This window comes from Peromyscus californicus, unplaced genomic scaffold (genome assembly GCF_007827085.1).
Source record: "Peromyscus californicus insignis strain IS unplaced genomic scaffold, ASM782708v3 Scaffold_10__1_contigs__length_136768540, whole genome shotgun sequence".
Taxonomy (NCBI): Eukaryota; Metazoa; Chordata; class Mammalia; order Rodentia; family Cricetidae; genus Peromyscus; species Peromyscus californicus.
In genome coordinates, this window is record NW_026294391.1 from 8871205 (window position 1) to 8894273 (window position 23069).

General features: G+C 51.5%; 2 protein-coding genes across 2 annotated transcripts in view; one reads left to right on the forward strand and one right to left on the reverse strand.

Annotated features, from left to right (window-relative positions):
- The first annotated feature begins 2833 nt into the window (after positions 1-2833).
- The window catches only part of Bcor (BCL6 corepressor), a 121540-nt gene continuing 101304 nt past the window's right edge, over positions 2834-23069 (forward strand). Inside the window, exon 1 of the mRNA XM_052739719.1 lies at positions 2834-2955. The gene's annotated coding sequence lies outside the window, so the exon portion shown is untranslated. The remainder of the gene's footprint in view (positions 2956-23069) is intronic.
- On the reverse strand, positions 3076-3522 carry LOC128113607 (WAS/WASL-interacting protein family member 1-like). Its single transcript, XM_052743409.1, has one exon. It carries the CDS (start codon positions 3520-3522, stop codon positions 3076-3078), a length of 447 nt encoding a protein of 148 aa, XP_052599369.1.

Genomic DNA, 23069 nt, shown 5'->3' on the forward strand with positions numbered 1-23069 from the left:
ACAGCTCTGGAATCATCCATAGCACCTCTGGGATCCTGGGCCCTGGGAAATGAGTTCCAAGTATGGCTTCTCTTGGTTCAGGCCAGCTGTATGCACCCGATGGTCTCCATGCTCAAAGCCAGCTGAGGTTTCCTGGGGCCTGGAGCAGTGGAGCCAAGAGTGCTGTCACCTTGCCGGGAGCTTTTCCCAACTCCTGCCCGATGTGGTTTGCTGGCCAAGTCAATGCCACTGTTTCCACAACATCACTTCCTCTGCAGCGTGAGAAAAGAGGAAGAAAACTGCCTCTGTGACTCTCTTCTTCCCCCAGGGAAAGCACAAAGCTGTTGGAAACAATCAAAGCAGCCCTGTGTGCAGGGCAGACTTTTGTCTGTGCAGTCAGGGGTTGCTGAGCCCGAGACTTCCTGCAGGGACATTCGGCAGCTTTGCAGATAAATAAACGCTCACATTCAGAATGACCAGCCTAGAACACTTTTATGAGCCTTTCTCCTCCCCAGGCTGTACACAGATAATAAATCAAATTAGCATCTCGAACCTCCGGTTCAGTGCTCACCAGCGTCCGTTCTGCTCAAGGGATGAGTGCATTTCCGAGTGGCCGTTTTCAACTACTATCAGCTGGTGAACTCCTTGGAAAATTCGGACACTTCCAACGCTGGATAGGCCTCACACTGAGGTAACAGGGTCCTGTTGGCCATTCCAGACCAGACTGTAAAAGAAGCAGCCAGAACCCCAGCCTTGGAATCCAGATTGGGTTGTAACTTAGAGAGAAAATACACATTCTCATTTCTCGGTCAATAATCATAGGAACATGAGCCAAAATAGACAACTGTCAGAAAGAGAGGGAGGGGTGGGAAGGGAGGGTGAGATGCGGAGGAGGAGGGGGGATTGCAGTAATAATCAGAAACAGAGCAGGCATCTTTCCCATTCCCTGCTCTGATTCATACATGCTGCAGGATAATACTAAATAAAGGAGAAGGCTTTCTTTCAGGTAACCAGAAGTGAAATCTGCTCTTATTTCATAGTTCCCACATTGTGGAATGGAAGGGTTAATTGCTTAGATCCAGGGGTGTGATACCATATAAGAATGCATTCTACCGCACTGTCTAAATATGAGAATGTTTTGGAATTGCATCCTGTCTTGGGCCACCGGAAGGAACAGGAAAGCATAGAGTACCCATGGCAGCTCTCCAGATCACAGATGTCATCCCACCGAGTAGCGCTGCAGCACTGTCTGTTAGAAGTAGATGGCTGCCTTCCTGAAGATGTGACCTCTCAGCTGGTGAGGACTGCCACATGGAGCAAGCTGTGTAGTGTGGTCCTTGAATTAATAAAATAAAATAACCATAGGCTAGAGAGAAGGCTCAGCAATTAAGAGCTCATCGTTATGAGGACCTGAGTTTGACTCCCAGCACCCATACTGGAAGGCTCACAAACACATGTAACTTCAGCTCCGAGGGATCTGATGACTCCTCTGAGGACACCAGCCCTCATGTGCACATAAACACACACACACAATTTAAAATAATAAAATAAATCTGAAAACAAAGCAAACGCATTGCACAGAGAGTGGTAATTCATACCTATTTGTAATTCCAGCACTCAGGACAATGAGGCAAGCCAGTTGCCATGAGTTCCAGACCAGCCTGGGGCTACAGAGTGAGATGGCCTCATAAAACCAAAAAATAACATAACCAGAGAACTGCAACACTTAGGTAGATTTCCCAGCTCCACCTATTATAAGGGAAGCCAGGGAACCTTGTTTGGTGGGTGTATCCTCCAGCCTTCTTGCTGTGTCCAGAAATACCAGCTGTAGCTGCAGCATACATCCTGTCCCTCAGCATAGAAAGTCTATACACCAAATTGTGTGTGTGTGTGTGTGTGTGTGTGTGTGTGTGTGTGTGTGTGTGTGTGTGCATAGGAGTAGACTGAGACCAAGCAGCAGCAGCTTTAGGAATGTTCCTTCAGTTGCTTGCCAGGCTAATTGACCTGGGTAGGGGTGGGGGCAAGGGCAGGGATGGGAGGTTAATATATTTTTGAATAAGATTTCCTGTTACCGGGAGACATTCAACAGCAACAAAAAAAAAATAAATAAAAATTAAAAAAAAAGAAAAGAAAGAAAGAAGAAAAAGAAAGGAAGAAAAGAAAAAAGAAAGGAAAGAAAGGAAGGAAAAGAAAGATAAGGGGGAAAAGCTACAGGTTTTATTCAACCAGGACAATCCTATTAGGAAGAACAATGGTTAGCGCTTTCTGTAAAATCACTTGCCATCAATGAGCTTGTCAATCATTTATTCAGACACCCATTCTCTCAATACTTATTGAGTGCCTACTATATACTAACCACAATGCTCCATGTAAATATAATGGGCGTCAAGTGAACACTAGGTGTTCTAGATGAGTCTGTACTTTGGATAACAAGGTGACTGTTGCCACAGGCTGTTTAACCAACCTGGACTGGGTTGGTTCACATTTTCACATAACTCGCAGGTAACTGAATCAGCAGCATAACTACATTTTCTCTGTGCCTCAGTTTCCAGCTCTGCAAAGCAAGGCCCTAGCACTGAGCGTGAGGTGAGGGCCATCAGTATTACCACAGCCACCTCATTCCTGTACTCCCTGGTCCACAGATCACCGCTTGGGGGTATTTCCGACGCTAGCCAGGCCTCCTGCCGCTGACCCTGGGAATCGGGTCATGGTAGAAAAGGCGGGGTGTGCAGGACGCAGAGGGAGGGGTCCTTTGCGCGCGGCCACTCAAATTTCCCTAGAGCCGCGGGACAGACTAAAAACTCACTTCGGAGGAAGGGAAAGAGCGTGAAGTGGCTCTTTCGATCTGAGACACCCCCTCCCGGAGACATCACCCCCTCCCCCCAGCCAGGCGCGGAGTGAAATCTTAGAAGCCGAGGCTGCTGGGTTCGAACGGAATGCCGGAGTCGGTGGAAGTCGGCGCTAGTCCACCCGAAGGTCAGCGAGTTGTTTTGAGTTCTCGTACCCGGAAGGGGGGGGGGGCAGGGAAGAGAGGACGCCTGGGCCCGAGAGACCCCGCGTCAGAGCAGAAATTGTTTGTGCTCCGGAACAGGCAGCTCAGCGGAAGCCGCGACGGGGGCGGGTCACGTGCGGCGGTGGCCGTGCAGCTGGCGGGGGAGCCCGGCTAAGACAAGGGCCCGGCCGGGCGGGGGTGGCGCGGGGCGGCGGCTTTCGCAGCCCAAGGTGGAAGCCGAGTAGTCGGGGCTCCGGGAGCGAGGGGAGCCCGGAGCTCGAGCTCGGGAGGCGCGCGCCTAAGGAGGGGTGCTGTGGGATCCGGGGCGCTCCGAGCTCCGCGTGCTGCGGCGCCGGCGGGAGGAGAACGATGGCCGGGGGGGGGGGGGTTGTGGGGGCACAGGGACGCCAGCGGGGCTCCCTCCTGGCAAGAGCCAGATCCACGCGGAGATGACGCGAGTGTCTGAGACCTGAACAGGGAGGCGCCGCTCTTGCAGTCACCGGCCTTGTTTTCTTCTCTCTGGCAAATCCCGGAACGACCGGAACCGCCATCCTTGCCTGAGTCCCAGGGGCACCCCACTACGCTTGAGGGAGAATGCGTCCTGCAGGGCTATCCCGGGGGGAGGGCAGCAGAGGTGGCTTAGTGAGTCGGTGGCACGCACCAATTCACACCCCCCCTCCTTGGGGAGAGAGGAGAGGCACTCTGCTCCCCCCCCCCCAGGAGTATTACGTGGTCGAGGGGGTACTGGAGAGAAACCACCTGCACCACTCGGGTGCAGCGGGCCTCACACTTGCCCAAAGTGGCGCGTAATGCTCTTGCGTGGGACGGTTAAGGACACAAACTTGGTCATCTGCCAGAACCCCTGGGAACTCTCCACTTTGGTGTAGCATGCATTCGACAATGACCTGGACTATACTCCCCTTTCTAGGGGAGTCCCCGAGGCTCAGGACTGAGGCCTGGGAAGAGTGTAGTGGTGTGGGCTGGCCTGGGACGAGAAAGTCACCCCCGTTCCTCTAGCGAAGGCAGAGAACAGTTGTCTTACAAAGTTTCCTGTACTCCTCCCCACACACCCGAGTTGAGGAAGGGTGGCTCTTCCGGAGGTGAGGGAGGAGAGACTAGCCTCGAAGCCTGGACTGGTGTGCTAGTTCTTTTGACTGTGACCCTGGAGGGACACCCGGGCCCCAGCGTGTTCGAGTTCCAGACGCTGCAATTCAGTTCACTGCAGCGTCTGCTCATGGTCGCGGTAGCGGGTGCTGAGCAGAGTCCGGGACGACAGGAGACGCCATTTGCACACACTTGAACACACACACACACATACACACACACACCGCAGCTTGGCGGGGGCGGGGGTGTCGCCCTCCGCAGAAGCGTATTTCTGGCAGTGACACTGATTAGATGCTGTGCGGCTACGTGCACGGAATCAGGGTGGGCCTTCATCACTCCTGTTTCGCCACACACTTTTCTGGTGGGAAAGTTGTGGGTCGTCCCCCCCCCCCCCCGCCGCCGCCTTTCGCCGCACAGCTGCTGTCTCCGGGGGCGGAATTTGGAAAGCATGTTAGCTCAGCCTAGGGAGAGAGGATCTCGCCGGCCCGGGGAAGCCGCCGGGCCCAGGCCTCGAAAATCCAGCCCTGGCTTTGCGTCGAGCTGCCGAGCTGCCGAGTGAGGCGCTTACGCGCGCCCGGCCAGCCGAGGCCTGGTTTCCATCTGCCCCTTTTGCCTCCGTGTTAAGTTCGCCGGGGAAAACCCAACGATCCGTGCAAAGCCCCTCGGAGGAGCGCTACCCCCACCCCAGCCTGATCCTGACCGATGGAAAAAATGACAGTATAGGTCAGAACAGGCTGCCTGGGAGTATTAATGTGGCTGCCTCTGTTCCCGGTGCTAGAGGAGGATGGGCGCCTCGCCAGGAAACCACCGAGGGAGGAGCCATGAGGGCCGCCCGTCCCTCTTGAGGCTAGAAAACGTGGATTCTCAAAGGGACCAAATAAATGTGGTCAGACAGCTACGGGAACTTATCCCAGTTAAATACAGATTCACCGTGTGTATTTCAAGTGACATCCCCTCCCCCACAATCAAACACACTGAGCCGCTTAAAAATAGGATGAGAACAGGTTAATCCGTAGATGCGAATCTTACTGAAATGTCTGCTTATGAAACACGTCTTCTGGAGGGTCTGAGCTGAACCCCATTATCTTGGTATGGTCAATGTGTCCTAAGACAGAGGGGTCTCCTTTGCTCTCCCTTCGAGAATCTTTAATTAATAGAACTCAAAGAGACTATTTTAGTTATAGTTTCTATTTGAGGCTGCTTACTCTTCCTTGCATACTCCTGCCTCGGGTTATTTGTACTTCGCTTTTACACCCCACTCTTGTGGGTTTACTCTTGTCTTTCTTTTCCTGCCTATGTGCTGCAGGGTGCGGCAGCAGGAGGCCACCGAGCTGTGCGGCCGCCGCCGCCGCCGCCGCCGCCGCGGCCACCTCGGGACTCTCACTTGCGCACCACACGGCCTCGGAGGAGGGGAAATGTGAACTCTCCGGGTGGCGCTCGAGAACTGGGATTGTGATTTGGGTCTGAGGAATTGTTTCAGAGAGGCAGGTCGGCCAGGGCTTGTAGGGGATTGGAGACAGTACAGGGCAAGCCCCAGAGGTGACCCAAGCCCTTAGGAGCAAACCTTAGAGGTGTCCGTGTTCTTTGTCTTTCTCTGGGCTGGCGGGCTGGCTCTCACAGCTCGGATTTACTAAGAGCCACAGCCCATCGCCAGCACTTTTAAGCGAGTAGTCTACCGCTGGTAGCCATGTATGAGAAATGCCTTGTCTTCTAGGAGGGAAAAAGCAACCTCATGTTATGAGTTATAGTTGACACTTCAGGCCCTCCTTTACCACCCCCACACAGCTCCCTATGGTGCAAGACAGAGATAGTAAGGAGACCATTTCTTAACTAGGAATCTAGCCAATGCTGTTCACATAAACACTACTTATATTTGGGCGTCAGTAAAATGTAGTCTCCAATGGCAGACCACTTGACTTTTACCCAGCCTCTCCAGGAACAGGGTAGCCTTGAATCATTAGAAAGGGTAGGCTGGAAGGGTATTCTGGAAGACCTGTACTGTATCCCCTAAGATTGCTAGGAGAGTGTGGGTATAATGTCTGATCCCTGGCTGGAACTTGACATTAATCCAGACTAAATGAATGCCATTAAAAGAGCACTCTCACAGGGTGGAGGCTCATCCCTGCAATCCTAGCACTTAGGATATGGAGGCAGAGGATTGTCTTAAACTCCAGGCCCACCTGGGATCCAGAAGGAGACCCTGTGAGGAGTAGGGAAGGCACTCTTCCACACCACCAACACAGGTCTTTAAGGATAAGGTGTCAAGAGACAGTTTGAGGACATTTTGCATTAACTTTTCTGGGGACTGCCGGGCAGTGGTGGTGCACACCTTTAATTCCAGCATCCCAGCACTCGGAAGGCAGATGCAGGCGGATCTCTGATTTTGAGGCTAGCCTGGCCTACAGAGCGAGTTCCAGGACAGCCAGGGCTACATAGAGAAACCCTGCCCCCCAAACAAAAACTTTTCTGGTGACAATAACAATGTTCTTTCCACTTTGCCCAAACACGCCTCTGAATAGACCTGTGAGAAGTTTAACATGGAGGAGGTGCCCATCCTCACCCTCACCCCATAGGAAGGGAACACCAAATCCTAAGGAGCACATGTGGCAGGCACTACAGCAGCCTAAGCATTTATTTGTGGAAGCAGATTCTCCTCAAAACAACACTATTATGAGGTGGACGGACACTAAGACTGCTTTCCCTCCCTTACAGGTTGAGGACACGGAGGTCCGGAATTGTTGAGTAGCTTGCCCGAAGCCCCAACGTTTAGAATAGGCCCTGGACTGACCAGAAAAGAGGCCTGTGTTTCCTCTCCTACACTGTAGTCTATGTGATTTATTTAAGGGGGTGTTTCAAAGGGACTAACTGGACTCTTCCAAAGGAAAATGTGGCTTGAGATGCCCCACATTTTGGGCTGTTATTTTCCAAAGGAAAGCTCCAGAGTACGAAAACAGAATCTACCGTGAGTCTGTGACACAGAAAAGGCCAAGGAAGGCGGTGTTAAGGCCCCTAGCCCACCTAGCCACACAGCATCCGGCAGTCACGTCCGCCGGAGGTAACTAGGGCCTGGGGGGTAGCAGATTGCCTAGGAACTCCTTATCACCCATCGTCAGTGGACCTGTGCGGCTTAGCTAAACGGCCCGCCCGCGGTGGTGGCTGGTTCGTGCAGGTCCCCTGGCTCCAGGCGCGCCCCTGGGATCCTCCGGTGGATCTGGCTGGATGCCTAGTGGCGCCTCCCGGAGCTCCCGGCTGCTCTCCACTTGAGGTGCCAGCTCTGGGCTAAACTCCATTGCCTGGGGCTAGAGAGCCCAGTTCAGCAGCCCCGGGTGGAACAGCTGGTTCTGGTTGTTCGCGTTCAACTCAGCCGGGTTTACCACTAGCTCCCCAGACCCCCACCCCCACTCCCGCGCGCGCGCACACACGCTTTCCAGGCGCGCTCCGGGCCTCCACTTTCCCTTCCTCCTCCTCTGGCTCGCTCCGGTGCTTCGAAAGCTCGCGGCGATTGTTTGCTTCGAAGAGTCCAGGTGGGGAGGCTGTGCTGCCCTTCCCCCAGCCCGCGTATGTGCACACGCTGCTAAAGCCTGGGGCGCACTGCCAGGCCTGTGGATCCCCTTGTCCCCCGAGAAGTGGCAGCTGCTGGCGAGGATCTATTCTATCCGTGCTTCCGAGTGACCGCGTTGTAAAAATAGGAGACCAGTGCCTGGATTCGGGAGCGGCGGAGTAAATCCCACCTCCCGTGAAGGCTAGTAGGAGGTCTGCCCTTCCCAGCTAGGGTTGACCACAGCGTGACATCCCTACTGTGCCCGGGTGCCGCTGAGCGGCCTGGGCGCACTACGGGGCTTAGCGGTTTAGGGAGCCCAGGGGAGGCCGTCCAGGCATGGGAGAGAGCGCAGCGACCCTCGCGCCTCAAGGCAGAACACCTTTCCCGGAACGTTGAAACCCAGGGGATCCACTGCCATCTTCGCGTGACGAGTAGCGAGACGCTGGTGATTAAGTGTTTCAGGCTCCCTCCCGGGTTGCGGTTCTCTTGCTTTCCACAGGGCTAGAGAGATAAAGCCCGGGCGGCGGTGGGGAGGAGGGGGACGAGACGGCTCACACCACTGCACTCTCGACTTTGCCCACCAAGTTCAGTGTTGGTCCGGAGTGTGCCCCCCTTCCCGCCCCAGCCCACACCTCGCTGGGGCTCGAAGGCCTCTGTCTCCATCATCGATGGCTCAAATGTTGAGTTTCATGGGGAGGGGGCATATATTGCCGAAGCCACCAGGCCCCTCCCCCACTCCCATAGGGCTAAACCTAAACACAGGATTCCCACACCCACACCCCGAACTAATCCTTCCTCGCCTCCTGGGATTAACTGGACTCACAGGTCCATAAAACACTTCCGGCGGGGCCAGAGGGTCTGTCTGCAGAAATACTTTCAAATAGTCCTCGGTTGTGGGGAGTTGGAATTGACTGGGTGGGGGGAAGTGAATAAACAGACCATCCGTGATTTTTTTAGGCTGTGAAGGGAAACCACCTCAAGTGCAGCATTTTATCAAATGGCACTGACCGGGGTAGGATAGGTAATCAACAGGAGCAGAAAGAAGGCTTTCACCTGGCTTCTGACCTCACTTCAAAGACGAAGACAACACTTCCTCTGTCTCCTTAGGTAGGTTTAAGAAGATGGAAGTGTTAAAGTTCTTTGCAGCTTGGCCGGTCCAGTTCACTGTGGTCAGTGTTCAGTTCTCTCCCACACATGGAAAAACCAGTGCTTTGTTTATTAAAGGCAGTAGAACTAAACCTGCCCCTAAATCCCTGCAAGAATATGGAAGATACAGTGAATCCGAAAAGCACTTTCGTACTTTGACCCTCTTTCTTTTTACACCACTTCAAATTAAGTTTCTGAAGAATGGGGGAATCTTTGGAATGTTCTACGAAAATTCTCCATTAAAATTCGAGGTTAATGAGAACAAAAAGAGTCCTTTAAAATGGATTAAACCACATTTTAAGACGAAAACCGGAAGAATATAAATTCAAAGTAGCTTCCTGGCCTTGTCCCCTAATGTGGGTCTGGAGAGCAGATGCCGGTGGCTAGCCCACCCACACTCTCTCTCTCTCTCTCTCTCTCTCTCTCTCTCTCTCTCTCTCTCTCTCTCTCTCTCTCTCTCTCTCTCTCTCTCTCTCTCACACACACACACACACACACACACACACACAGTCCCGGAAGTAGGGCCTGGCAGATTTGAACAGCTAACTACAAGGTGATGTAGGTATGCTGGGTGAAGACCAGGAAGCAAGGCGATGACTTGCTTAAAATGAATATCAAAAGAAAGATTTAGGCCTGCTTCTGTTTCCTGGAGGCCCAGAGCTACTAAAACCAAGGTGAGGGATGCTCTGTAATCTTCCCTGAAGGATTCAAGTAACCTGTCTGGCCCCGTGTGGTGGCCAGGTGCACAGGGAACGAAGAAGACACAGGATGAGCATTAACCCAGCCTCTACAGTTTGGCGCGGGGTGGGGAGAGGGGGTGGTGTGGTGGAGAGACCTCGGTTGGGCTCCACAGGCCTTCCGCTCACATCCTTGGCTCCGCGACCTCCGGCTAGGGCTAACCAGTCTCCGTCTCACTGTCCTTCGCCCTAAGCCCTTCCCACCCTGACGCCCAAGCTGGATCTCCAGGCCTCCGCTGCCTGGCAGTCTGGGCTCTCCCCATTCGTGATTCATTTAGCAGCGGTTCAGAAAGCCTGTTTACCTCGGCAGTCTTGGGCGACTCGATCTGCGTAAAAAGCCCCTACGCCAGCGCCGACCAGTAGGGGGGGATTGTCTTATAGATTATTTTTCCTCCTGGTTTTTGTTTTGTTTTGTGTTTTTTAAACCAGAAGGCGAGGTTGGAGAGGGGGCGGGGTGGCATGTTGCTGCTGTTTTCGAAAACACTGTATTTGAAAGAGAAACAAAAGCCGTTTAGGAGGTAGCAAGGCTGTTTTTACATATAAAAAAGTGCCGCAAATACCTAGGGGCCCCCCAGCAGTGATAAACTAAACGCTTGGCGGATTTCGACAATTAGCAGTTAATCTGTTATCTGCGGTCACCAAACAAGTTTTAAGGCTCTGAGAATACTGAATTCCTGTTCCAATTGAGCCCGGATGTGTTGGGCACATCCGATGCCCATAGTTTGTCCCAGTGCCAATCCGTTTCCCAGGTTGGAGCACTGATTTGAGCCGCATTAGATTGTCTTGGGCAGCCAAAGATCTGCCTGCATCGCCGCTCGGAATCTGGCCTTGTCTGTTGGATTCAGAATTGTCCAAAGTGGTTTCACCCCCTAGTTTCGCAGGCCTCTGAATTTTGCGTGTAGTAGACCTCCAAAAAATTAGCAATGAACAGTAGAAACTAAAGTGAATCTCTCGGCCTGGAAGGCTGACTGACACACAACCTCGTCCTGAGAAGCCCATTCGGGTGCGCAGACCTCCCCCAGGGCTGCTGCAGTCTGCGTTCATCTTCGGCCTCCGCGGGCCAGGGCGGGCGGGGTAGGCCAGAAGGCACTAAGCGCCTGGAGCCTGCACGATGATAAATATTGCGCAGACAGCCCATAAATAATTTGCATTATGTTCAGCTGACAACGCAGGGCGATTAATTTTAATAGCTACATATTTGCCTGGGCTGCTGCTTTCGTAGGCCCGGTAATGAAAGGCGAGAGGCCGCCCTGGCTCTGTGCTCGTGGTCCCGGAAGGCAGCCGGGAGGAACTGGAAGAAGGCCCGATGCGGTGTCTCCTCTAGGCTGTCCCCAGGGATCCCCGGTCCCTGGGCCCCCCTCTTGCCCTCTGTGCAGTGTAGAAGTGGGGTGCGCGCGCGGCCCGAGCAACCCTGAGGCCTCAAGCAACAGGAGCCACCATAATGACACTGCAATTTGTCTGGGTGGGGAGAGCCACTTGTGGACAGGGAGACCCTGGTGCGGGGCCATGAGCCCCACCCAGACCAAACCCGGCATGAATGCGGGAGGGTATATCACAGTCCACTTTGGTTGCCAGGGGAAGTGCTGGTGTTCTCCAACGCCTATTTGCCAGTGGGCCGTAAGCTTGCCGGGGTCTCTGCCGACCTCAGGGCAGGAGCAAGGGGCAAAACAATGCCGTGGTGTCCGCCGTGTATCCTGTCCCCTCTTGTTTGTTTCAGAGACCTCTTTGCCCATCCTGCACCCCGAGGGGAGCCCTCCTCCCCACTGCTCCTGGTTGCAAAGTGCGGCCCAGCTAAAGGAAGAAAGAAAGGGTCCGGAGCAGCTCTTTAAAAGAGGGGGCGGGGAGGAGAAGGCGGCGAGGTAGGACACAGCATAGAGGCTGCCGCGGTCCCGCGGTGGCCCGGTACGTGCGTGTGCGTGTCTATGTGTGCGTGCGATGACAAAGCCCGCTGCCGTCAGCAAGCTCCAGGCTGCTAGAGCGTGGGTGGGGGAGGGGAAGAGAAAAGTAGTGTGTCGGGGGTGGAACCCTCGCTCACGTTGGTAGCGAGGAACCAAAGCTTCTCTGGAGAAAGAGTTCATTCATGAGCTACAGGAGTCTCCCCGGCCCGGCCAGGTGGAGCAGGCTGAATCCAGCACCTGTGTATTTGCCTTTTTGGAAACAAGCAAGCGCATCGATCATTACCATATTTTAATTGCCTTTCTCAAAGGTCATCTCTAATTATGGGTTGCGTGGAGGGCTGGCTAAGGGGTCTGCAACCCTTTAGTGTGTGTGTGTGTGTGTGTGTGTGTGTGTGTGTGTGTGTGTGTGTGTGTGTCCGTGTCCTCTGAGACAATGCTCCTAGCTCTGATCGAAATGCCATTCCGAGGGTGTCCGCGAGCGCCTGTAAGACGGTCACGACGTGCTGGATCCACGCAGACCTGGCTGCGTGCACAATAAAAGCCGAGCAGGCGGCAGAGGGCCGTGCAGACCCACGGGTTTTCTTTTTAGAAACGGTGGTGCGAAGAGACTTGACAATAATAACACGCAGCAGGATTAAATCAGGGCGGGAAGAAGAAAATGCATTTTCATTTCTAGGAGTGAAGACTGTGTTTAACCCATCCGGTCCCCCAAGAGCTTTTTATATGCTCACGTAGAGACAGGTGCGGGACATACAGTGGCTTGGGACAATCCATTTTTCATATCAACCTCTTCCCTTCTTTGAGCATGATTGTCAATTACAGGGAGAGGGAATATTTTTAATGTTTATCCTTTTATTTTATGGGAAATTTTGTCAGGTTAGCTCAAAAGGAGAAAAAACGTTGGGTTTTTGTTTTTTTTCAACTTTTGGAAAGTGTTTTCTTTTTTTTCTTTAGGATGTTTCTCCCCACCTCCCCTTTTCTTTCTTCATTTAAAATCACTTTCAGAAACTCTTGAGGCAAAAGGCTGTAGTCGAGGGAGAGTGGCAGAGGGTCTGGGGTTCTTGGGGCACGGCTTGGGTAGAAATCCGTAAAGAGCTGTTGGGTAGAGGTGGGTCACAGCCACACTGAACTTGACTTTCTCAAAAGAGCCTGGCATCTGTGAGCCACCATGCTGTTTTTGGGAATCCCGCCTGATGGAGCCAGGGCCTGGGTCAGATGTCTTGGAAAGTTGGAGGGTCTTGACTGCCTCTGCTTCCTGCCTGCCCCCACACCTGGCCTCCTGGCCCCACCAGCAGCCAGCTCTGCTGGGAGGAAGGTAAGCCAGATGACTGGTCCAAAGCCCCCGAGACCGCCTGGCTTTCTCCTCCCCTGTAATCATAACCAGATGCACTTAAACGCCTTTCATCAGAGGAAGCCCGAAGCCCTTTAACAGGCTGCAATGAAAGCCTTGGAAGGGCCTATCAGCCCGCCTGGTGTTGGGGCCCCCCAGCCCATTCTCAACTAAGTCAACCTGGGGTTGTCAGAGTGTAAGATTCTCTGGTACCCAGAGGCCAAGAAAGTCTACCCAGTCACGGCAGTTGGGGGTGTCAGGATTGCTGCTGGGTGTGTGGATGTAGACCCTATAGAAACAGGCAGCTAGTGCTGAAGGAGGACCAGGTGGGAGAGGGTTAGGAAGAAAGATGGACATATTTAGAGCAGTTCTCGAGGTACTCAGAGTATCCCCCCCTCCACTCCCCGTACCACTGCATTGTAATCTGTCTCCCCTACTAAACTCCAAAATCTTCAAGGGCAGCAACTGTTTTATTATCTGTAGGCCCTGGCACAAAGTAAGCTATTCAAATGTGTGGACAATAACAGCTGTAGTGCAAAAGCTCTGGAACAAGGTACATCTAGGCTTGACATAGTAGTTCTGCCCCAACAGTGTTTAATCTCCCGAGATCTCAGTTTCCTCATCTGTAAAATGGGCTTGAGAACGCCTATGTTCACGAACTTGGGAAAAGATCAGATGAAGTAATTGCATAGCAAGTTCCAGAGGGATCATAATAAACTCTGTAAATATCCTGCCCTTGTTCTTGAAGAAGGCAAGAGAGGGTGGGGACTGAGTGTTTGAAATGCAGTGTGTGTGTGTGTGTGTGGGGGGGGGGTATTTGTAGCTCCTAGCTGAGTCTATGGCTTACTGGCTTGGGGTTTGAATTAGAAGAAAGAACTGCATCTAGGACTGGTGGTTTAGTGGTGAGTGCCTTGGTGCCCACTCTTGAGGGGGTGGGGAGGGGGTGGGGAGGGGGTGGGGAGGGGGTGTTCTGTATGGAGCACACCAATAAAGGAGGAGGAGAAAGAAGAGGCGGAAGGGGAGGTGATAGGAAGAAGAGGGGAAGTAGGAGGAATTGCTTCCAAAGGAGCATTTACTGAGTGTGGTGGCTCCTGACATAATCCCAGTACTGCAGGAGCTAGTTTAGGTTAGATAGTGAGCTCCAGGTGGGCCGAGTGTTGATTAGAGCTCCAGGCAGGCAGCCCCAAAGCTGTGAACAATTGGAGGGAGCCTTTCCAGCCTTCGGTCTTAGTTTCTAGGCAAGGGGCTAGGTCTCCTGCCCCGAGGCCTGGTTCCTGCCCTGAGGCCTGGCTCCCGCCCTGAGGCCTGGCTCCCGCCCTGAGGCCTGGCTCCCGCCCTGAGGCCTGGCTTCCGGAGAAGAGTGCTCTAAGCTGTGCTCTAAGAGAGAAGTGTCTCTTCAACCTTGACCTCTGCCGGTCTATCATGGTTGCATTTGATCTTTGACAGGTCAATCCCCTAGCATTAGGCAGGGAAGGGGTGGCTGCTGCCTGTTTCTCTTTATTCCTGCTCTGAATTCTGACCTGTTCCAGAGCTCCCCACTTCCTATCCTCTGCAACCCTAGCCCCATCAGACACCCACAACTCAGTCATTTTTCCCCTCCACATCGTAGGTTGTATTACTTGCAACACCGGGGATCAAACCCAGAGCCTCGTGAATGCCTGCCAAGAGCCTTCTCCTCCCTTTCTTTTGTGGTGCCGGGGATCCAGTTAATGCATGTTGGGGAAATGCTCTGCCACTGAGCGACATCCCCAGCTTGCTTGAGCGGGGCCCCTCCTTCTTTCTTGTGTTTGTGTGTATGCTGCCCTTCCACCCTATTCACGGAGCACACTCTCCTAATCCAACCCAGAACTCGCAGATGTGGCTAGTCTCACTGGCCAGTTTGCTTTGTCTCCTCCTGAGGAGGCTAGAATTACAGGTGGCCCTTCGGACCCACTGGGCATTTCTGTGGATTCTGGGGGTCTGAACTCCAGCCTTGAGCAGCTGGGTGATGAGAGCCTTAACCGTGAGCCATCTCCCTAGTGCCCACCCTCCACCCCCAATGAAAAGACCTTTCTAGGCAGCCCATGTCGGTCTTGAACTCCTGCCTCAAAGGATCCTTCTACCTCAGCCTCCTGAGTCAGCTGGCTCTTGTTCTTTGCTCCTTAGCTGCTCTGCTTGTGGTATTTTGGGGGAGAGAAGACATTCCCTGTCTTCGGCCTTTTCACACTCTGTGTCTTGCAGCCCCCTACTCAGATCTCTCCCAGGAGGACAGGCTGAAGAGCAGGGTTGCCCTCCTGGGGAAGGGACGGGGAGCAGAGTCCCCCGGGGGTGATGCAGCAGGAGGGCCTAGCCTGGTGAATGGAAGCTCTTTTGACTGGGGAGTGGTACAAGTGAGACTCCTGGGGTCAGGGGATGAAACAGTTGGGTTTGTAAAAGAGGGAGGAAGAAGGAAAGAGTGGAGCCTGGCTCGCCTGCCATTCCTTTTCTTCTCAGAAATGCAGAGACAGGCATCTTCATCCAACAGAGGACAGAAATGTCGGGGAGGAAGAGAGTGGGTGGAAAGCAAACGCGCTGGCTGGCGGAGATACTGCTTTCTGCTGCTTGCCTGGGCAGCCAGTGTAGGTCAGGAGGGGACAACAGGGTCTTGGGTGAAGCTCCTTCACGGGAAGAGGGTGTGGGAAATCTACTCTCAGGAAGACGGAGGTCAGAATCCTCCAGGGGTTTTGTAAAGATCACAACACAATGCTGTGAGCTGGGCACATGGGAGACACAAGCAAGAATTTCATAAATTTGTTTGCCTCTAGCCTAGGCTACATTTTTTTTTATTTTTATTTAGGCTACATATTGAGACTGTCTTAAAACAAGCAAAAAAAAAGCCACAATTTAAGAAACACTTGTAAAAACATTTTTATGTTTTATGAGTGTTTTCTCTATATATATGTCTGTGTGGCATTGTGAGTGCCTGGTGCCCTCATAGGCCAGAAGAAGGTGTCAGGTCCCCCTAGAATCAGAGTTACAGACTGCTGTGAGCTGTTCTGTGAGTGTTGGGAATCAAACTTGGATCTTCTGAAAGAGCAGCCAGTGCTTTTAACTTCGGAGCCATCTACACACACACACACACACACACACACACACACACACACACACACACACACACACTTTTGGCAGAGTGATGATCTCCCTATATAATCTTGGAACACACTAAGTAGACCAGGCTGGCCTCAAATTCATAGAGATCCACCCACCTCTGCCTCCCACACACTGGGCTTAAAGGCATGCATTGAACATTGGAATTACTAAGGGTGAAGGATTTGAGATCACACTTGCCCCGCCTCCCTCCTTTTTCGGTCTGTTTTCCCTTGTCTTCTGTACTGTGCTAGAGATAGAAGCTGGGGCTTTGAACATGGAGCTGCATGCCAACAACACTTTAAATTCTCTCTCTCTCTCTCTCTCTCTCTCTCTCTCTCTCTCTCTCTCTCTCTCTCTCTCTCTCTCTCCAACTTTCTTTGTTTTTCCAGACAGAACTCACTCTGTAGCCCAGGCTGGCCTCAAACTCAGAGATCCGCCTGCCTCTGCCTCTTGAGTGCTGGGATTAAAGATGTGCACCACCATTGCCTGGTCTACAATCGCATTGTGTGTGTGTGTGTGTGTGTGTGTGTGTGTGTGTGTGTGTGTGTGTGTGTGCGCGCGCGCGCGCGCGCATGTGTGTGTTCCTTCTACCATATTGGTGGAGAGGATGAAATTCAGGTCCTCAGGTTAGGTGGCAGGCACCTTTAACCCATGAATGAGTCGTCTAGCTGCCCTCACCTATTTTTAACTCAGATCCCTCCTCCATAGATTTAGCAAGGTGCTATGGAATGGATCTGCTCTGCTGCATGGCAGTTGCTGGGAATGTTCTGAACACAGAAGTTTAATTCTGCTCACAGATTTTGTAGGTCTGAAATCTGATGGAAAGACTCAACAATTTGGGGGGGCTGGAATCATGTCGGGGCATCCTCACCCCACTTATGTCTGGCTGTTGGCTGGGCCCTGATCTTCACCCCATTGCAAAAACTCAAGGCTCCCCTTGTGGCCTGGGCTTCCTCACTGGTAGCTGAAGCGAGTGGTAGGACAGAATCCCTGAGCAGCACCTTGGGTACCAAGAACAAGTACTCCAGCAAATAAGGCTGAAACTGGACCTACCCTCAGAAGTCATGCTCTGCCACTTGTGTCGGATTCACTAGCTGCCACTGGGGTCATAGCCCATGAAAATTCAAGGGGAAGAGACATAAAATGTACCCCTCAGGAAGAGTGGCAAAGAACTTGTGACCATGGGGGAAGGGGGAATGTCCTGACAGGCACTCTTGAGAGCTAAGCTTAATTAGCAGTGGCTCTAAACAGAACAGTCTACTTTCTAATAGATGCTTATACCCTCCAGAGGCCTCATAAATTATACGGGGGCAGGGGGAAGCAAAGAGCTAAAATTAGGCCAGGGTAAAAGAAATACAGCTATAAGGCAAATATGGATTTTTATGAAAAATAGAAAATATCAAAAGATAGCTCTCCATGTGAGCTTGTCAAGCGTAGGAAGGACCGAGGAAGAATTGAGTGGTAGGTCAGACGGCTTTTTGGCATTTCAGCATTGGAAAGGAACTAAGAAATGGATGAGATTGCCCAGTCTGCTGCTGTCTTCCACCTGCCATTTGGGGTCCTCCATTGTTCCAGGCAACATCGTCACTATTGCCTTATAAATAACGCTGCACCCCAATATAGGGACATCTTTATGGTATAAAGCTAGGAATAGAGTCAACCCGTTTCCTAAAGTGAGTGCGGAGAAGAAAAGGAGGAGAAATTACTCCACTACTTGATGTTTGTGCCCCCACCCCCGGTGGGGTTTTAAATACCCAGCACAGATAGTGTTGTGACTGAAAGGGGCTGGGTACATCTCCAGGGCCCCAGGTTCCCATTATCCTTGTCTCTAACCCCTGAATGGAGAGTTTGACTTCTAATTTCATGCTAGGGGTTTCACAGGCAGCATAATTGTATTTGCCTCAGCCTTTGATCTGCCATTTCATTGTGACTCTGACTAGGGGACAGAGATAAAAATGTGGTGGAAAAACATGATTTTGTCTGGCTTTGGAATTTGTGGTTATTATTTTCTCTGGCTCCCTTAAGATGACATACCTTCCCTAAATCTGAAATCAAAATCATTTCCCCCATTTTTGAATATTCAAAAGCCCCCGCCCCCCGGGACTGCTTTCCCCTTCTTTAGTGAAGATGTCATTTAAAAAACATTTTTTTTTTATGTGTTTGGATGTTTTGCCTGCATGTATGTTTGTGTGCCATGTGAATGCCTGGTGCCTGTGGAGGCCAGGAGAGGGCATTGAAGCCCCTGGAAGTGGAGTTATAGATGGCTGTGAGTGGCCCTGTAGGTGCTGTGGGAATTGAACTCAGGCCCTCTAGAAGAATGGCTAGTGCTCTTAACCACCGAGCCATCTCTCTAGCCCTGATAAAGATAACATTTTCAGCAAGGCTTTGGGGTGCCTTCTGCTGCTCATGTTTTAGATCTCAATGGAAGCTAAAGTCCCAACTGAGTAGAGAAGCCGTAGGTGACCTCTGATCTCCCTTTTGCTGCTCACAAGTAGTTGCCAATATGTATCTGGTTTTCCACAGCTCCCTTAAGGTGATTAGGGTCTGCTGGACTAGTTCTTCTGCTGCAAACCAAAGAAACCCAGATTCAGCAGGAACCTTTTGGGTCAGAACTAAGCAACACTGGAGTGTAGCCCCTGAAATAGCTGACTTTTCAGACAGGCTCACCCTATCAGGTCGTGTCATTTGTGTGCTGCCTAGACAAGACAGAGTGATGGCTGGAATTCAGGCTCAAGGGGACCTTTTTCTAATTCTTACCAAATTACCAAACAGCCTAGTGAGTCAGGACAAAAGGGGAAATCCACTCTGCCTCTGATCAAGAAGAAAAGAGAAGATGACATAAGGCAGGATGGAGACTAAAAGGCCATCCTCAGGACACCCTAGACCAGCCTAAGACTACAAGGCAAACCCGTGCCGACCAGCTCCTTGGTCCAGTAGGCCCTGCATTTGACTTTCATTTGGTCATGTTTCATCTGCAGGCTTCAGTGTTGTTACTGTAACATTCTGGGCTTGGGGCGGAGGGTGGCGAAGGTAGGTATTATCACTATACCTAGGCGTCATGTTTTGAAAGTGAGGTGGGATGCTTTGGGGGTGAGACAGGTAGTATCTTTGGTTTTGAACACCTAGCCTTTAAGGTGTGTGGATAATGACAGACCTTTGTGCGCTTGCTGTAAGTGAGCATAAGACCTTACAAAGTGGTACAATAAAGTTTGACATCCTTAGAAACTCCCTGGAACCCACAAGCCACATTAAGGAGCTGAAGTAGCTTAGTGAATGCTAGAGGGTCTAGCCTGTGCAAGGCACTAACTAGTTCGGGCCCCAGAAATCGCACCACAAACAAATGAACACAAGTTTAAAATGAAAAGTATTCAGACAATAAATCCATAACTGCTTCTCTCCAGACAAAGACAAATTTAATGTTAAGTGCCTATTCTGACCTTATAACCAGGAATCCATAGACCAGGAGCAGGAAGTTCATCTACCCTCTTCATGGGTTTCCTGAGTGAGTGTGTGTGTGTCCTTTTGGCCTCTCCTTAACCTCCTCTGTGCTGAGGATGGTACCCAGGGCTTCTTGTGTGCTAGATAAGCTCTGTACCTCCAAGCTACAGCCTGCCTGCCTCTTTCTACACCATGGACAACCCCCAACCCCCATCCCACCCGCAGGACTTTGGGCAAGTTGAGTGTGATATGTTGAAAGACATCAGTTACATCATGATGACTGGGAATTCTCAAACTTTTATGTATTGGTCTTTCCCATCTCAGGGTTTTTTTTTTTTTTTTTTCAAATAGAAGCTCAGGTAGCCCACCCATCTTCAAAGTCCTACACAGCCAAGGCTAACTTTGAACTTCTGATCCTCCTGGCTCTACCTCATCGGAGCTGGGATTATAGCATGCACCACCAGGACCTGTTTTATGATATGCTGGGGATTGAACCCAGGGCTTCATGAATGCTAGGAAAGAACTTTACCAACTAAATTACCTCCCCAGATTAGGCCTTGTTTTTGTTTCTGACAGGGCTTTATGTATCCTGGACTGATTTTGAACTTCTGATTCTCCCACCTTATCCTCCCAAGGTTTTATTCAACTTACAAAAATTAAAAAATATCTATAAGGATGGCATATTTACCTAAAGCTTATGAAGCCAAATTCTAAGTAAAAGCTGGGTACAAGTAGTCCCTTGGGGGTATTTCCCTGGTTTACTTGCTGTGGAGTGTCATGATGTCCCTAAATGACATGGATGTGGCCTTCTTGAATAGTAATCCATGTCAGCTTTATCTGTTGATGTCTTTAAGATGGTAAAGCAAGATTTAGGTGTTCATACTTCTCCCTGTCCTTAGTATAGTGTGAGATCTCAATATCTTACTAAATTTGTTCCCACATTTCATAATCACAATCACATTTTATAATCACATAGAGAAAATACTCAGACAAAAGAATTTTTGTGATTACATTTCCTTTTTGTTTGTTTGTTTTGTTTTTCAAGACAGGGTCTTACTATATAACCCTTGCTGTCTTGGAACTCACTCTGTAGACCAGGCTGGCCTCAGAACTCATAGAGATCCACCTGCCTCTGCCTCCCATGTGCTGACATTAAAGGCATCATTTTGCCCTACTTCTCTTTATGTATATATTTAGAGATTTGGGGCTGGAGAGATAATTTAGTGGTTAAGAGCACTGGTTGCGCTTCCAGAGGGCCCAAATTTGATTCTCAGCACCCACATGGCAGCTTGCAACCATAGGTAACTCTAGTTCTAGGGGATTCGATGCCCTCTTCTGGCCTCCTCAGGCACCAGGCTTGCACATTCCCTTAAAACACCTGTACACATAACATACATTTAAAACATTCATTTTTTATCGTGTGTGTGTGTGTGTGTGTGTGTGTGTGTGTGTGTGTGTGTGTGTGTGTAGGCATGTGGGTTCAGGTGCACACAGAGGCCCAAAGAGGACATTAAAACCTTAAGTTGGGGTTGAGCTGGCTAAAAATGAGTGCTCAGAACCCACCTCCAGTCCTCTGCAAGAGCAGCAGCTGCTCTTAACTGCTGGGCTCTGTCTCTAGTCCCATCTTATGAGATCACATCCCCACCCCTAATTCCACCCCGTGGAATTAGTTTTTGCATCGTCCTCTTGCCATGTAGCACTCATTTTATAGATGAGACTGACCTTAAACTTGCCAAGACTCACCGCCCCCCCCATTCTGTCAAGTGCTCTGAATCACAGGCTTGTGCCCCTGAGTCCTGTGTTAGTTTTATTTTCTTATAACTTTCATTTTTAATGAAAATGGGGTGGGAGTTTTACTGATTTCCAATGGAATGTTTTGGTTGATGCACACTTAATGTCAGCAGCTATACAATGGATCCAGACTTTCTCATTCTTTGTGTTTCTTCCTGAACAGTAGCAGCTCTTCACAAGTAGTGACTGGTATTCCCTGGTACTTCAGAACTATCATCTGTTAGTACATTTTAATTAGTTAGTTCATTAATTAATTTTTGGGTTTTGGGACAGGGTTTCTCTGTGTAGACCAGGTTGGCCTGGAACGCACAGATCTGCCTGCCTCTGCCTCCCAAGTGCTGGGATTAAAGGCGTGCGCCACCACACCCGGTTTACTGTTAGTAAATTTTTATCCTCCTCTTCCAGCACTGATGTACACTTCTAGAAATAAAGGCGATTTTCAAAATAATTTAATGGATCCTTCCTCCCAGGCCTTTGATTTACGTCGATTTCACAGGCTTTTTATTTGTGTCTAGATATTTGCAATTCTGCCTTTCCACCGAGGTTGTAAATTGCTAGAAGACCCGAGGTGTCGTTTAAAAAAAATCCACCTTTGTACTTCTGTATTCCCCTATGTCCTTACCAAGTTTTCTTTCAACACATTTTACACCTTAAAAAACATGGACACATGAAGTTAGGTCCTTCTCCAATCAAGGGCCCTTGTAAACCGTGGTAACTTTCAGATCCTCTCTGGTCCTGAGAGCAGAGCGAGCCCTGGAAAGCCCTTGAACGCCGCGGACGGCGGACGGCGGACGGCGGACGGCGCTGCAGGCCTCCCGTCTCCTCCCCCACCCTCGCAGCTGTCTGGGCAGATTGCAGTCGGGGACCGAGGCCCAAGTTCCGGGGTCCGCGGCCCCACACTGTGTGCCCAGAGTTCCCAACGGGCTGGCCATCTCACAAATCCCAGAACAAGAGGTGCTTAGTCGGAATTAAAACCCGCACTGGCGACTCGGAGAGGGAAGCTCGCCCGCCGCCGCTTCACTGAGGGTCGCCGCTCTTCGGTCACCTGTGGGGAGAGGGTCCACGTGGCCCATAGTGGGGAGGGGGGTCCAGAGGGCGCGCGGGAGGCACGCTTCGCAGCCCAGGGCAGCTTGGGGACCGCCGGGAGCCAGGTCCCTGCCGCCAAGCCTGTGGCTCTGTGGAGCCACCGCCGGGGGCAGCGCGGCCTGCGCCTCCCGGTCAAGATGGCGGCGGGCGCGCAGCCACGCGGGCCACTGGCGCCCGCGAAAGGTGGCCGCCGTCCCCCGGCCCCGCGCCGCCGCGCGCGCTGTCCTCGGTCGGGCAGCTGCCCCTCCTCCGGCCCGAGAGCCCCGGGGGCTCGGTTCCTCCACTTCCTCAGACAGCCCCATTGCTCAACGTCACAGCAGAGTACTTTCTCACACCCCCACTAGGACCGTGAGAGTCCTGTTACTGGGAGGTTGGGCCAGGCTCCTGGGACGAGGAGGGTGAGGCCGGATTCCAGGTTACACGTGGTGGACAGAGGACCAGCGGGGACCACTGGGTGCAAGCTTCACACTCAAGGCCTTTCCTCCAGCCTTGGAGCACAACTCCACAATATTCGTAGCCACCATGGAATACCCTTTATAAGACACAGAGCTCAGCGCTGTGGAAATCATCAGAAATGTCTTGGAAAAACCCATAGTATTAGCTGGTAAAAGCTACAGAATAAGTGCCCCCCCCCCACATTTGTTCTGACATCGGTATGCGCGCTGTGTAGGCTGCCTTCCTCCTAGGACACCAAGAAACCTTAGGTCCAATTTACTAGAAATGGCATTGATGAATGCGGTGCATTCTGAGTGATCTCCCGCAGGGCTCAAGTTGAGAGGTCAAAAGCCCCCCCCCCCCAAACAGGGAGGGGCTGATGCAGGTAGAATGTCAATGGAAGGAACAGAAGTACCCAGAAAAGCTTCCCTGTTACCTTTTGTGTAAATGATTGGCTGACACCTCCTACCCCTCAAGGTTCTGT

What these genes read in the sequence shown, in the direction of transcription:
- LOC128113607 (XM_052743409.1), bottom strand. Translation starts at nt 3,522, where the DNA reads ATGGCGGTTCCGGTCGTTCCGGGATTTGCCAGAGAGAAGAAAACAAGG.